Consider the following 13,352-nt stretch of genomic DNA (forward strand, 5'->3'; position numbering starts at 1 on the left):
AACAACAACAACAACAACATTGCAGATGCTAAGATCATCTTCCTTTCAAATATTACTCATTAGAGCAATAGTCCTGAAGCATTGAACAATACTCACTCATGGAAGAAAAGTCAGTTAGGTTTATCGGATAGTGTGGTAGGTTGTGTTAAGTTCCACTGAATTGGAATAAACTTATAGCTGATGCTCCGGTGTTTTTAGAGGCAATAAGTCGCATAGGAGGAGATTGCCCATCTTTCTCCTGTGAAGCAACTGGTGGATTTGAAACACATGCCTTCAGGTTAGCAGCACAATTCCTTACCACTAAGCCATCACTGCTCAGTAATATTCTGTAGAAAAATTTCGACAGGATCTGAAACTCAAAGAATTTTCTCTTTGCCAACTGAAGAGAATATCAAATTGCACCATGAGAAAGTCTCATTTTGACTGACATCAGGGTTGGAGCAAGATTGAAAAAAACTGGATAAATTATGTATACTGCATTGAAACAGATGAGGGAGAGAACAGTTTAAAAGCAATATATGGTTGGGTATTATGGTTATGACAGGAGTCCAGAGTGAAGGTTGCATAGTGGAGTGTACTCGGGGCGGGGGTGAGGGGATTGTATACCAATGAAGGAATTTTTCTTTTACTTTTCAAAGAGAAGAGTGAACTGGTGGGTATGGGTGGGCAGGGAAAAAAGTGAACAATGAATAAATGGAAATCCTAAATATCTGTAAATGCTTATTAAAATAATTTTTTTAAAAAAAGTCCCATTTTGTAACCAAAAGCAGCCAAACAGTACCAGTTTTATAGACTTCATACTTTAAAAATTTTTTTATAATTCAGTGTAATAATCTTGAGGTCTAATTGATTTAATTTTGCTTTTCATTAGTTTTTCCAAACCAAATTGTCATTCTTGGTCTTTTCAGTTTGGAATGGCAAAAGCTTCACTTTCATTTTTAGCACAAAGTTTTCTTAGGCTGTGGTAGGAAACCCAGTCCTGTCATTATTTGTTAATAGGTGTCAGTTCTCTTTAATAAGTAGCCTGGAAGAAAAAGCTCTGATTTGATTCATCTTTCTTTTCCTGCAGCATTTATATCATATCTAACACATAGGAGGTAGTAAATGTTTGTGGAGTATTTACTGTGAGCCTGTTTTCATAAATGACTTGGCAAAATCCCAGTGGTAACAAAAGCTAATAGTGATAATTTAGGTGAAATGAATCGTCAAATTGTCCTATAAAGGTTAACGATGTTTTCTGTGGCTTTGTTTGCTGTAAAGGGCACCTGGACGTCGTGGCACTGCTCATTAACCATGGTGCAGAGGTGACATGTAAGGATAAGAAAGGTTACACACCCCTGCATGCCGCTGCCTCCAATGGACAGATCAACGTTGTCAAACACCTCCTGAATCTGGGAGTGGAGGTGAGCTGCGCCTAGTGCCTACGAATGCTTTACCACGTGGCCTGTGCAATTGGGGGGTTTCTGTTGTTTTTAATTAAATGGTGACCTCAGGTATATCAGAAGAATTAAATGGTGTTTGCATATTAAGTCAAGTAGAAAAAGATATTTTTTTTCCTCTTTCATCCAATTTTTACATGAGCAACTGAAAGGCGATGGGATAATTTACTAAAAACAGAAATCTAGACATAGGTTCATTTTCTGTATCTATAAATATATAAAATACATCTTCTGTGAGTATAGGAAAATATATAGCTATCCATTGCTGTTAAGTAGTCTGATTCATAGCAATCCTTGATTCAATTTGTAAGGCTGTAGATCTTTCTCCTGTAGAGCAACTTGATGGTTTCAAACTTCAACTTGACATGTTACACATACTACTACCAGGACTCCTTCATAGATAGACATAGATGTGTTTATATGTGTACAAATATATGTTTGTAGGTATTCATGAGTACATATGTGTATATCCACATCTGTGTGTATATAAAGAACTAATTTGGTTAACAGTGCACTAATTAACTAATTCAGCTACTACCCCAAAGACTGGATGTTTGAGTCTACACAGAGGCATCTTGGAAGAAAATCGTTGTGACCTTCTTTCTGAAAACAGCTTTTAGGGAGCTCTGGTGGCCTAGTGGCAAGAAGCTGTACTGCAATCCCAGAGGAACATGGTTCAAATCCACCAGATGCTCTGCTGGAGAAGGAGGGACAGTCTCCTCCTGTACCAGTCAGATCCAATTTGATGGTACACACACAAAATAATAAAAAAATTAAAAAAACCAACCAAACAAACAAACCAGCTTTTGAAAACCTCACGTAGCACAGTTCTCTGATATATCTGACATCACTGTTAATTTGAATTAATTAGAAAATGGGAATGGACTGGATTTTAAAATACACACACAAACACATGTCTTTGTATGAAGTTGACCTAAAATTAGGGGCTACCAAGCCCTATTTACCATCAAATCCATAAAAAAAGGATGCAGAGATCAAACAAGGACCCAGAGCATCCTTGCCCAGGAGCTAAGGAGGACCATGCAGCTCTGTTGAGATGATGGTGTGGAAACCAGTGGCTGGGGCAGGTGTAGGGCCTCAGGAGGAGTCATGCCCTGCCCTCCTCAGGTGAGAGCCACTGCCCTGCTACAGACGTCAGGGCGAAACCCAAAGTGTGTTCTGAGTATAACTCCTGAGCTTCTACTCTGTGGCCACCCCCACTGTCCAGCCACTAACCCTTCCTCTTTAGGGTTTCAGCATACCATCCTGTAAATGTGAGGTTCTTTTCCCTCCTTTCTCCTCTGGCCTTTAGGGTAGCTTTGCCTTTCACTTTTTATACCTTTCTTAGTCTAAATTTATCTCTGTACAAGTTGAAGCCTCTAATTCTTCCTCCAGGGTTCCCTTTTTGTCACATTCACTTTTTGCTGATCTTTGCCTTGGGGTGAAAAGCAGTCCCTGGATCAGCCCAGGGGGGCAAGTGCAGAGTGAGCCCTGAATAATTCTGTTGACGATGGACGTTTCCTTTTCTAGCCACAGCCGTTAGACTTTTCCTGGAAAATGGAGCAACGTTACTCCAGTGATTTTGATTGCTTTGTATTGGACTAATTTGCAGATTGACGAAATCAATGTCTATGGAAACACTGCCCTCCACATCGCCTGCTACAATGGCCAGGATGCTGTAGTTAATGAACTGATTGACTACGGTGCTAATGTGAACCAGCCAAACAACAACGGGTTTACCCCTTTGCATTTTGCTGCAGCCTCTACTCATGGTGCTTTGTGTCTTGAACTGCTGGTAAACAACGGGGCAGATGTTAACATTCAGGTATGAGATCCTTACTCTTTGACTGTGTAAAGTACTTCTGCATTGAGCCTTGGTTTGTGCAAGATCAGGTGTGTAAATCATATCATGTGTTGTGGATTGCAGCCCTGGAGACTTTGGCCCACAGAGCCCTATCCTGCATCTGGGCCCTGCAGCCACTTAGCTGAAAGCCTGCAGCTCCTGTTTCTGCAGGAGGGTGATGCTGGCTAGAAGGCACTGACCCACCAGCCATGGGCTATTGGTAGCTTAGTGAATGTTCAAGAAATATCATGAGTCTCTGGAATGTTGACTCTGCTCAGGTTCTAATACTTGAGTGAATGTTGAGCTAATAGGGCAAACATGCTATGACTTAAAGAAAGACATGCTAATGCTACCAACGGCATGTGATGTGGTTTTAATTTTACATGTATACATTTTCCGTGTATCTTCTATATTTGAAGTAGTGAGCATGTGCTGGTTTTATACTCCTGAAAAAGGAACTATTTTTATTTTGTAAAAAAATGAAATCCAGGTGCAAGGGGGATAACGAGAAAATTGTTGCTATATGGTGTCAAGTCAATTCCAACTCTTTAATGACCCTCTCGTGTCCCTGCAGAGCAGTGTGGAACTGCCCTATAACGTTTCTGGGGCTTAGTCTTTAAGGGAACATGTTGCCAAGCGTTTCCACCCACAGAGCCATTGGTGTGAATCACCATAGCTGAGTGCCGGTCCATCCATCACCAGGGCTCCTTGAGTAGAGAATAACTCCAGATCAGACTGATGTGGATACAGGCAGTGAGGGCAGGAGAGTGGGGTGAGTCAACAAAAGGGAGAGAGTTTACAGAAAGAAAAGCAGCCGGTCTGTGTTGGGCAAGAGATGGAGGAGTGGATGAGCATAACATTTGGAACCTGGTAAAGAGAGGTCATTCAGTATGGTAGCAAAGAGTCCAGCTCCAAGCCGGCCTGTTTAGATACCAGTCCTCGTCTTGGCGTTTAGTAGCTATATGTAATCATAAATAACCTCTCTTTATGTCTCAGTGTGTTGATTTAAAATTGGAGAAATACTAGTATTTTCTCTGTGGAACCGTTGTGAGGCTTAAATGAGTTATTAAGCACTTCTTGCCCTATGATAAGCACTTGACAAATGATTGTTTTTATTTAGGAGGAAAGGTAAGCTTAACAGATAAAACAGATGAGTTTTGTTTTTGAAACACTGATTTTGAGATTTTTACTATAACCAGAATGAGAAAACCAGTAGGGGAAAATGTGATACTCTTGAATGGGAGGGACCAGAACACAAGAAAACCATTAAGTTGTTTCTTTCATGAGGAGATGATATTGAAACTGGAAAGTGAAGATGAAGACTTCCAGAGAGAGAGAGAGCACAAATAGAGAAGGGGATGGAGGACTCTTTTCTGCATGGGGGGAGGAGGAAAAGGAAGGGCCAGAGAAGAGCATTAGAGGAGAGTTAGAGAAAACAAGGAAGATAGGAGTATGTAGTGTCTCAGTGAAGGTAGAAAGCAAACAGAAATTCGAAAGGGAAATGAATGAAGAGAATTTCAGCATCCCTCACTTTGAAAGTAGAGCCTCTACAAGACCCTAAGAGGTGGTTAGATCTTTAGGGGCATGGAGGAGACCAAGGAACTGTGTCCCAAAGTGGGTTGAAGTCACAAAAGGTAAAGAGTAGGAAGCACACAGGTAGCCAAACCAATAATGCCCTCGAAACTTGTTGACCCTGCTTGTCTTGATGTCTTCGGAATCCTTCAAAGGAAGGAAAATAATTGACATGAAGAAGAAAATAAAGCACTCTTCACACCACACCTGATGCACAAGGCCAGAAGACAATGTAAACAATGTGCACCTGCTTGCTTCTTCCAGTTAACTGACCATTGACCAGTTTAGACTGGATGAGGAACTTAACTCTGTGCAGTGCACTGGCCTATGACAGCCTCCTGGCCTTCTCTCCCTCCCTCTGCCCTATGAACCCAGAAGGCATAGTTGTTAAATTGTAATATTTAATTTCCCCCCTCTGTAGTCATAAAGGGCAATGGTGAGCTTAAGCACAGACATTGTGAAGATGGCACAGGATCAGACAGGGCACATATGAGCACTGTGACTCAGAGTCTACTTACTGGCATCTAATAGTGAACAACAGTGGTCGGCTAATCAGGATTAGAATATAAGATGTTCTTCCAGTTCTGACACTTGGGTTATGTATAGCTGTATAAATGAGGTTTTGAATAAGGCCAAACCTTCTTCCTCAGCCTCCCTCGATCTACTCTGTGTCCTCTAGCTTCCTAATTCTCTGGTAACCTTCTTTAGTCCCATTGCACTCTGGATACACTGATCATCTAACATTTGTATTTGTAGAGCCATCTTGTCTGACTCTGGAGGCAGCCTTTCAATTCAGGCTGTTATCTCTCTGTACCACAATGCTCCTTGGATTGTGAAAGTGTTTATAGATTGCAAGACAATTTCTATTTGTTTAGACTGTCCAAGGTTAAGGAAAATAGCATGTTGAAATGTAGCCAAAACACACCCACATGTTTATTTTGTTTTCCTCTGTTCTCTCAGTACACTGAAAGTGATGTCTTCAGGAGGCTCAGCAATTTCAAGGCGAATGGAAAGAGGAGAGATTAGTCCTGGTAATGGTAATTAGTGATAATGAGTTCTCTCTGCCAACTCAAAGGCAAACTGATTCGGAGGAGAAAGATGGACAGTCTCCCATGCAATTCACTGCCTCAAAAAACCCACTGGAGAGTTGCTTATGACTCAGTGGCACATAACAACAACAAAATAATAAAGATACAATCATGTACATAATAGCCTATAGACCCATCTATGTATTGTCAACTGATATTTGATAAGAAAATCAAACCTGTCAAATAGGGAAACAATGACCTCTTCAGTAAATGGTGCTGGCAAAACTGGACTGCTACCCTCAGAAAGCTGATGTAGGATCCATATCTCACACCATGCACAAAAATCAACTCAAGGTGGAGGAAGTACCGAAAGGAAGGAGATTAACATCTGAGCCATGCACATAACTTCTCTGGCATTTAGAGCCATAAAAACAAATTATAGTATGATTTCTCCCTCTCCAACCAGGGTTTTAGATGAGACTTTCATTGACCCATTGTTATGTATTGACTCATAGTTGACTCTCTAGTGGGTTTTCAGAGGTAATAAATCGCATGGGAGGATTTGCTAGAAATTAACTAGAAATCCATTCTTCTCCCATGGAGCACCTAGTGGACTCAAACCATGTGCCTTTGGGATTACAGCACACCTTAGAGGCGGTAAATCATACGGGAGAAGATTGCCCATCTTTTTCTCACAGAGCAGCTGGTGGATTTGAATCACATGCCTTTGGGTTGGCAGTGCAACTCCTTACCACTAAGCCACTAGAGATCCCCTCCATTGAATGAAGGTCTTCATACCAGGGTTTTTAAACTCTCTTTGACCTCATAGGCTGGGCTTAGCGTCATTCCCTCAATAGTCTGCTAGCTCTGCATGGAGTTGCATGACTACAGAGGTGATGCCAAAGAAGAGACAGTGCTTTCCAGTCCCTGGGAAGTAATGATCTGCATAAATTTAGAGAAGACTGTAGTATGATGAAGGATAAAGAATGAGGACATTATTAGAGGAAGATAAGAATGAACTTCTGAGGAGAAAAATGGCAAGGAAATGGAAACTTTTCTAAGTCCTCAAATTAAAGCTGCTTTAGATAATACTGAGTTGTTCTGAAAGATTGCTGTTATTTGTCATAAAATAATCCTAATCATTTTTTCCTTTATAACTGAACTATGTCTAAGTCAGTAGAAGAGCCTCTTGTGTAATTAATTACTAAAATAATAACATTTCTTAACCCCTTAATCTGATAGAAAAAGATATCAAGAAATTGGGAGGAGACTAAAAATGAAAAAAAAAATATATTATGCAAGCCAAGCTTTGAGTAAGTGGAGGAATTTACTGTATCGTCTCTTTTCAGAATATAAGACATTAGGGGTGTTTCATCTTTGTCTCGGGCTCTGGGAAGAGCAGCAGCAGGGGCACGTCCCCTCACATGCAACATTCCTCAGCCCAGCCATGAAACACAACAGGATCCATACTCTCAACCCTGGTATTTTGGATTCTAATTTTTAAAGACTAGGTGAAAGCTATATCCTTTGGACAGTCATTGTTTTCAATGGGTATTTGAAATAATGAGCTGCTTTTATACCCATGTTATGTAAACAAAGCTGCCTAAAACTGACTGTGGTGATATTCTTTGTACTTCCTGTTTCCACCTCCCATCACTCCTAACCCTAACCCTAACCCTAACCCTAACCCTAACCCTAACCCAAAGAGAAAAAGCCATGTAAGACCCAGACTCAGCCAAGACGTGTTTACCTAGGCAAACATCTGCAGGGATATATATGAAGTGAGCACCACCTTTGATTATACAGCCATTCATTGCTTTTTATCCAACTTTCCCCATTCCCAGTTGCCGTCAAGTCAGGTTCAACCCACAGCATCCCAGTGGGACAAAGTAGAACTATCCCTGAGCATCTCCAAGACTGTAAGCTGGAGACTAAGGTGTGCCTGATCCAGACTATAGTCTTATCAGTTATGTGCTATGCATCGGAGAGTTGGACAGTGAGTAGGGATAATAGAAAGAGAATTGATGCCTTTGACCTGTGGTGCTGGAGAAGAGTGTTGAATATACCATGGACTGCTTCAAACAGGTTTGTCCTGGAGAGGGTGAAGCGAGTGCTCCTTGGAGTCAAGGGTCCTGAATCTTCATCTGACATACTTTGGGCATGTTGCCAAGAAGGACTGGTCCTTGGAGAGGGACATCATGTTTGGGAGAGTGGAGGGTCAGCGCAGGAGAGGAAGATCCTCAATGAGATGGATCGATTCTGTGAGTGGAATGGTGGGAATGAGTGTGTCAGAGATGGCTAGGTTGGCACATGATAGAGCAGCGTTTAGGGCTCTCGTACACAGGGTCGCTATGAGTCGCAAGCGACTTGGTGGCACATAACAATAAACAACAATCTTTGCAGAGGTAGACTGCCACATCTTTATCTGCATTGTAAATTCCGATTCTAATGTCAACCTTTCAGTTGGCAGTCAAACGCATTAACCATCGTGCCACTAGTGCTTCCCATCCTAACATTTTGGTCATTGCTGTTAGATATCCTTGAGTCTGTCTGACGTGCATAGCAACCCTATGTACAGCAGAAGGAAACATTGCCTCACTGAATGAGCCTCGCAACTGTTGCTATGTTTATATCCTCACCTTTGTTGCTGCTTTGTCCATCCATGCAGCTGAGAATGTTCTCCTTCCTGTGCTGATTCTCATGAGTGATGTCCTTTTCTAAAACCAGTCCCTCTTAACAGAATGCCTAATACATGTAAGGCAAAGTCATCTTTATTTATCTTTGTTGTTGTTGTGTACTGTCAAGTTGAAACTGGCCCATAGCTGACCCTCCGGCAGGTTTTAAGAGGCAGTTAATCACACAGGAGATTGCTCATTCTTCTCCCGCGGAGCAGCCGGTGGCCTTGAACCACGTGCCTTCTTGCCGTTGTAGTCATCTTTTCTACTTGTCTCTTTATCAAAGTTGCAAGCACTTTAAGGGATAGGAATGTATAGTCTTTGCAACCCTTGAAACTGGATTGGTTAATAAGCTACACACCAGGCACAGGTCATCTCTGCTATGGCTCTGCTTGTCTTTACAGTAGTTACTATCAGGTTAGATGGCAAAGATTGTGATGATGGCACAGCAGAGGACAAAGTTATCATCTGTTGTTCATAGGATCATGGCACCTGGGGGAAAAGAAAGTCAGGCCAGAAGGAGACCTAGGGTCCAGTGGTTAAGCACTCAGCTGGTAATGGAAAGGTCAGTGGTTCAAACTCACTAGCTGCTCCACGTGATAGCTGTTTGGTTTATTTTATAGGACTGGTGTTTGCTCCAAAGTAAAACCTTTAAACCCTTTTCTAGGCATGAGAAAGTGCTTATTTAAATATTTGTAAAGCTCTTATCTAAATAATCAAGTATTTATACCTTTATATAGATTTAATTTAGTACTAATTCATGTTAAATTGAAGAGCATGTAATGGAACAAAATGTAAAGAAATAGCACCACCTAGGGACAAGTCAATGTCAAGTCTATAACTTTCTTTCCTTAAAAAGTTTTGAACTGTCATCACTTTTTAAATAGGAAGGGCAAGTTTACATCTTTATTCCAAGGTAGCTCCCAAGTTCTTCAGTCCTTCAAATTGCCTAGAGTTCTGGAAGCCCAGCCCAGGTTCTGAAATCATGTAACTTTGAGAATCTTTCCTCCACTGTGTGTCTCAGGGCCTGTGATGACTTGTGTCCTCATTTTCTTGATTGCTGATCCCTTTCCTTTGAGAATGACCATGTCTAGTCAAGGCTCAAACTTACTTTCACTCTCCCTTCTCAGCATTTTCTGACCCAGGTTGTAACCATGTAAGATCTTACTAATTTTTTTCCGCATGTACTCAACTACCCAAGTACTCTGAACTTGAATGAGATATGTATGTTTGCTATTCAGACACACACAAACACACACATTTCAGAGAGTCACTTTTATTGTGAATATTATTAGCAGGGAGTAATTTTTAGGTACAAGTATATAGATTTCCACATTAATTTGATCTCTCAGCTTTTGAAATTGCAAACCAAGAGAAATATCTTGCCTGAGACTTAGAGAAACAAGTGTTAAATAGATTATTCTTATAAAATTGAATGAAAGAATATATTATCTATATTGGGGTTATTGTTGTTCTAAAGTAACAGCAATATTTTCTTTTGGACAGTAAATGACTGCGTCTTAATAAGGATGTGGAACTTTGGTAATTGGTATACAAATTTTTAAGGTGCTGTGCATTGTTATTCAATGTATTTATTCTGCACATTTTTTATGTGGTGTTCTGTACTGTTGAGTTGGAATCAAATCATAGCTGACCCTCCAGCAGGTTTTCACATGGGAGGAGGTTGCCCATTCTTCTCCCATGAAGAAGCTGGTGGCCTTGAACCAAGTGCTTCTGGGATTGCAGCACAGCTTCTTGCCACTAGGTCACCAGAGATCCACATGTTTGAGTATAATCCATTGAAAAGTCTCATACTTTATATCTTGAATGCTAAAAATTTAACATGGGCTTTTATGTTTTGAATAAATTTAACAACCATTACTAGCTTATCATTAAATGATCCCTTACTGAATAGTTTACTTGCCTTAATCCTATGAAATAAGTAAAAGGAGATATTCTCTTTTGAAACAATTAAAACTTCTATTTCTCTACGGAATTACGATTTAGGGATTGGTGTGCTTTCCAGGTCAGTTGTTGAGAGTTGCCATGATTAAAGACATTTTTGTTTCCCTCAGATTACACAGGTCCATGAAAGTTAACACATCATTTGTCTTTTGTTGTGTATTGTGGACAAAGGTTGGAAATAAGATCTGCAGGAAAACGTTCATCACTGGAGAAGGCAAAAGCCTTGGGTGATTGTTTCAGTTAGAGGATAAAAATTGTCAATGCTGTTAGAAATTTCCAATTTCCTTTCCAGAGTAGTTGTAACTTATCCCAACTTTAAAAATGTGATGTTATGGAAAACTTTGACAGAGTAAAGACATCATAAGGGGCCATGGTAGCTTAAGGGGTAGTGTGTTAAACTGCTAACCAAAAGGTCATTGGTTTGAATTCACCACTCAGTCCTTGGAAGAGTCACTTTGAAGACTAAGGTACACCTGATTCAGGCCATGTCTGTTTCATTCACTTGCTACTCATCTGAGAGCTGGATAAAGGATAAGGAAGACAAAAGAACTGTTGGCTTTGAGTTGTGGTATTGGAGGAGAGTGCTGACTATCCCATGAACTACTAAAAGAATAAATATTGTGTCTTGGGGGCATAGATGGAGAAGCTTTATCTCTTATATTTTGGACAAGAGGTTATCTTGGAAGGGACTACATGCTTGGAAAGGTGGAGCACCATAAAAGGTTAGGAAGCTCCCCAATGAGTTGTATTGACACAGTTACTGCAGCAAAAGGCTCAAGTATGTCAGAGAAGATGAAGATGGCACAGGATAGGACAGTGTCTGTTGTTCATAGGGTCACTATGAGTTCTACTTGACAATACTTAACAACAGAGAGTTGCATTAAGTTGGAATTGACTTGATAGTAGTGGGGGTTTTTTTAAATTTTATATACAACGTACCTTTACTTTTGAGAATCTATATTTCTGTTACCTTTTGCCTTTTGAGTTTTTTATCACATATTTTCATGTATTTTTTATTCAAAATATTGTTTTCAGTGCATCACCACACATATGTGGAGATGTTTCAGATTTACGTTGTTGGTTCATTAGCACTTGTGTTGTTTCCCTCTCCATTTTTTTTTAAGAGTAAAGATGGGAAAAGTCCGCTGCACATGACAGCTGTCCATGGAAGATTCACACGGTCACAAACCCTCATTCAGAATGGTAAGAGAAGTTCTTCAGTAGTGTCCTTATTTTCAGATTATCGGAATTTGACTGTGGGGGGCGGGGGTGAACCCCTTTCTCTGGAGCTTTAGTAAGCCAGGTTTAATGCTTTCCTCTGATCTGCTCTGCCAACAGCTTTTCACCAGGCATATCACCACCCTTTATCCTAGTAGAACATGAAGCCATGATGTTTCACAGCCAGTCCCAGTCAGACAGAGAGTGTGTGTGTTGAACCTAAAAATGTTGTTATATTCTTATAGACTCAAGATCCTGTGCTTTTTACTCTAAAATGAAGAATATTAAATAGCATGCATTTTCTAGCAGCAAATCTGGATTGCCCTTAGTTTTTTAATTTACCTCCGTTTCCTAAGCAACTCGTAAAGCAACTTGGACAAAGGTAAGAAAAGTGAGGTGACTCAGAGGAAAAGAAGGTAAATACATGATCCACAGGGTCATAAAAATCACAGGCTTGACAGAGACTTTGGAACACCATGTAATCTAGTAGTTTTCCGGGCTCACAAGAAAGGTGTATGCTGCTCAGAACATTGGGTTTTCTCCACAGCATCATAGGAGAAAGGTCTCTTCATAGACTGAGTCATGTTGCTCTTAATGGATCATAACCAGAACATACCGGGGGTTGACCTTCATAAATGATTTCTGTTATCTCCGCAAATTTTAAAGACAATTAAAAAAAATAAATAAAAGAAACTAACTGATGTAGTCCAGATTTCATGCTGACTCTCAGGCCAATTTGACAATCCTGAAATGATCTTTTGTTGACCCACATTTCTGCTTCTCCAAATTGTGAATGCCAACTGATTTCCCTTGATCTATCCTTTTGGCCTCTGTAAAAATTTGGTACAACACACACTTAAATTGTTAGTGGCAGTAAGTTATGTTTTAGACATGCATGTCATAAAACCAAGAAGTCATTTGACATTTGGATGGAGGACTGGTCAGTAAAATTATGCTTAGAAAGCAAAATATCTGCAGCAAAGCAAAGGAAATTTATAAACCTCTCAGCAGAGATATAGGAAAAATGAAATCCCAACAAATTTCTAGTGAACCTAGAAGGTAAAATGAAAATTAACTGCACATTGCCCATTATTTCTAATTTGCAGCATGCCTTTGACATTCATTTCATTAAAAGGGCCACTTTAATTGTAAATAAAGTGGGAGATTCTCTCATCTCTCCCTTTTGAACCCTTTGTATTTGTCATCAGCTTTTTAAGAAACAATATTCATTCACTTAAGAACAAACAAAGCCAGGAAAATATTTGCACCCGTTTAAAAAAAAATAAAATTACTGTGAATCTAATCATTGGACCTTAGCTCTGTGGAATAAAAAGCTTTGTCTCCTGTTAAAGTAATTTCAAGCACCACTGACCAGGTTGGAGAGAGAACACTTTTTACGCTGTGTGTGCTGCCTTCCCACAGACCCCTGTATGCCAGGCCACTGTGGCTTTCTCCCTCAGGACCTAGACCACCCACCCCACTCCCTTCATGTAAGTGTGCTTACAACAGTCCCAGGAAGTTATTGGCCACTTTGATCTCTCCAAGAGCCCACCCCTATGGCTCAAAACCTTCCTTGCCTTCCTCTAAGCTCTCTTGACAACATTTGAGTTGG

The 13,352-nt window shown here is 40.3% G+C and overlaps 1 protein-coding gene across 1 annotated transcript in view; it reads left to right on the forward strand.

Moving 5' to 3' along the window:
* Positions 1 to 13,352, forward strand: part of ANKRD44 (ankyrin repeat domain 44) — a 209,025-nt gene that overhangs the window by 78,908 nt on the left and 116,765 nt on the right. The window contains exons 6-8 of the mRNA XM_006878739.1: positions 1,261 to 1,403; positions 3,052 to 3,264; positions 11,647 to 11,725. Coding sequence (XP_006878801.1) covers positions 1,261 to 1,403; positions 3,052 to 3,264; positions 11,647 to 11,725 — 435 coding nt within the window. The remainder of the gene's footprint in view (positions 1 to 1,260; positions 1,404 to 3,051; positions 3,265 to 11,646; positions 11,726 to 13,352) is intronic.

The sequence above is a fragment of the Elephantulus edwardii genome, unplaced genomic scaffold (genome assembly GCF_000299155.1).
Source record: "Elephantulus edwardii isolate Elephantulus edwardi_28Jun2011 unplaced genomic scaffold, EleEdw1.0 scaffold00001, whole genome shotgun sequence".
NCBI classification, from domain to species: Eukaryota; Metazoa; Chordata; class Mammalia; order Macroscelidea; family Macroscelididae; genus Elephantulus; species Elephantulus edwardii.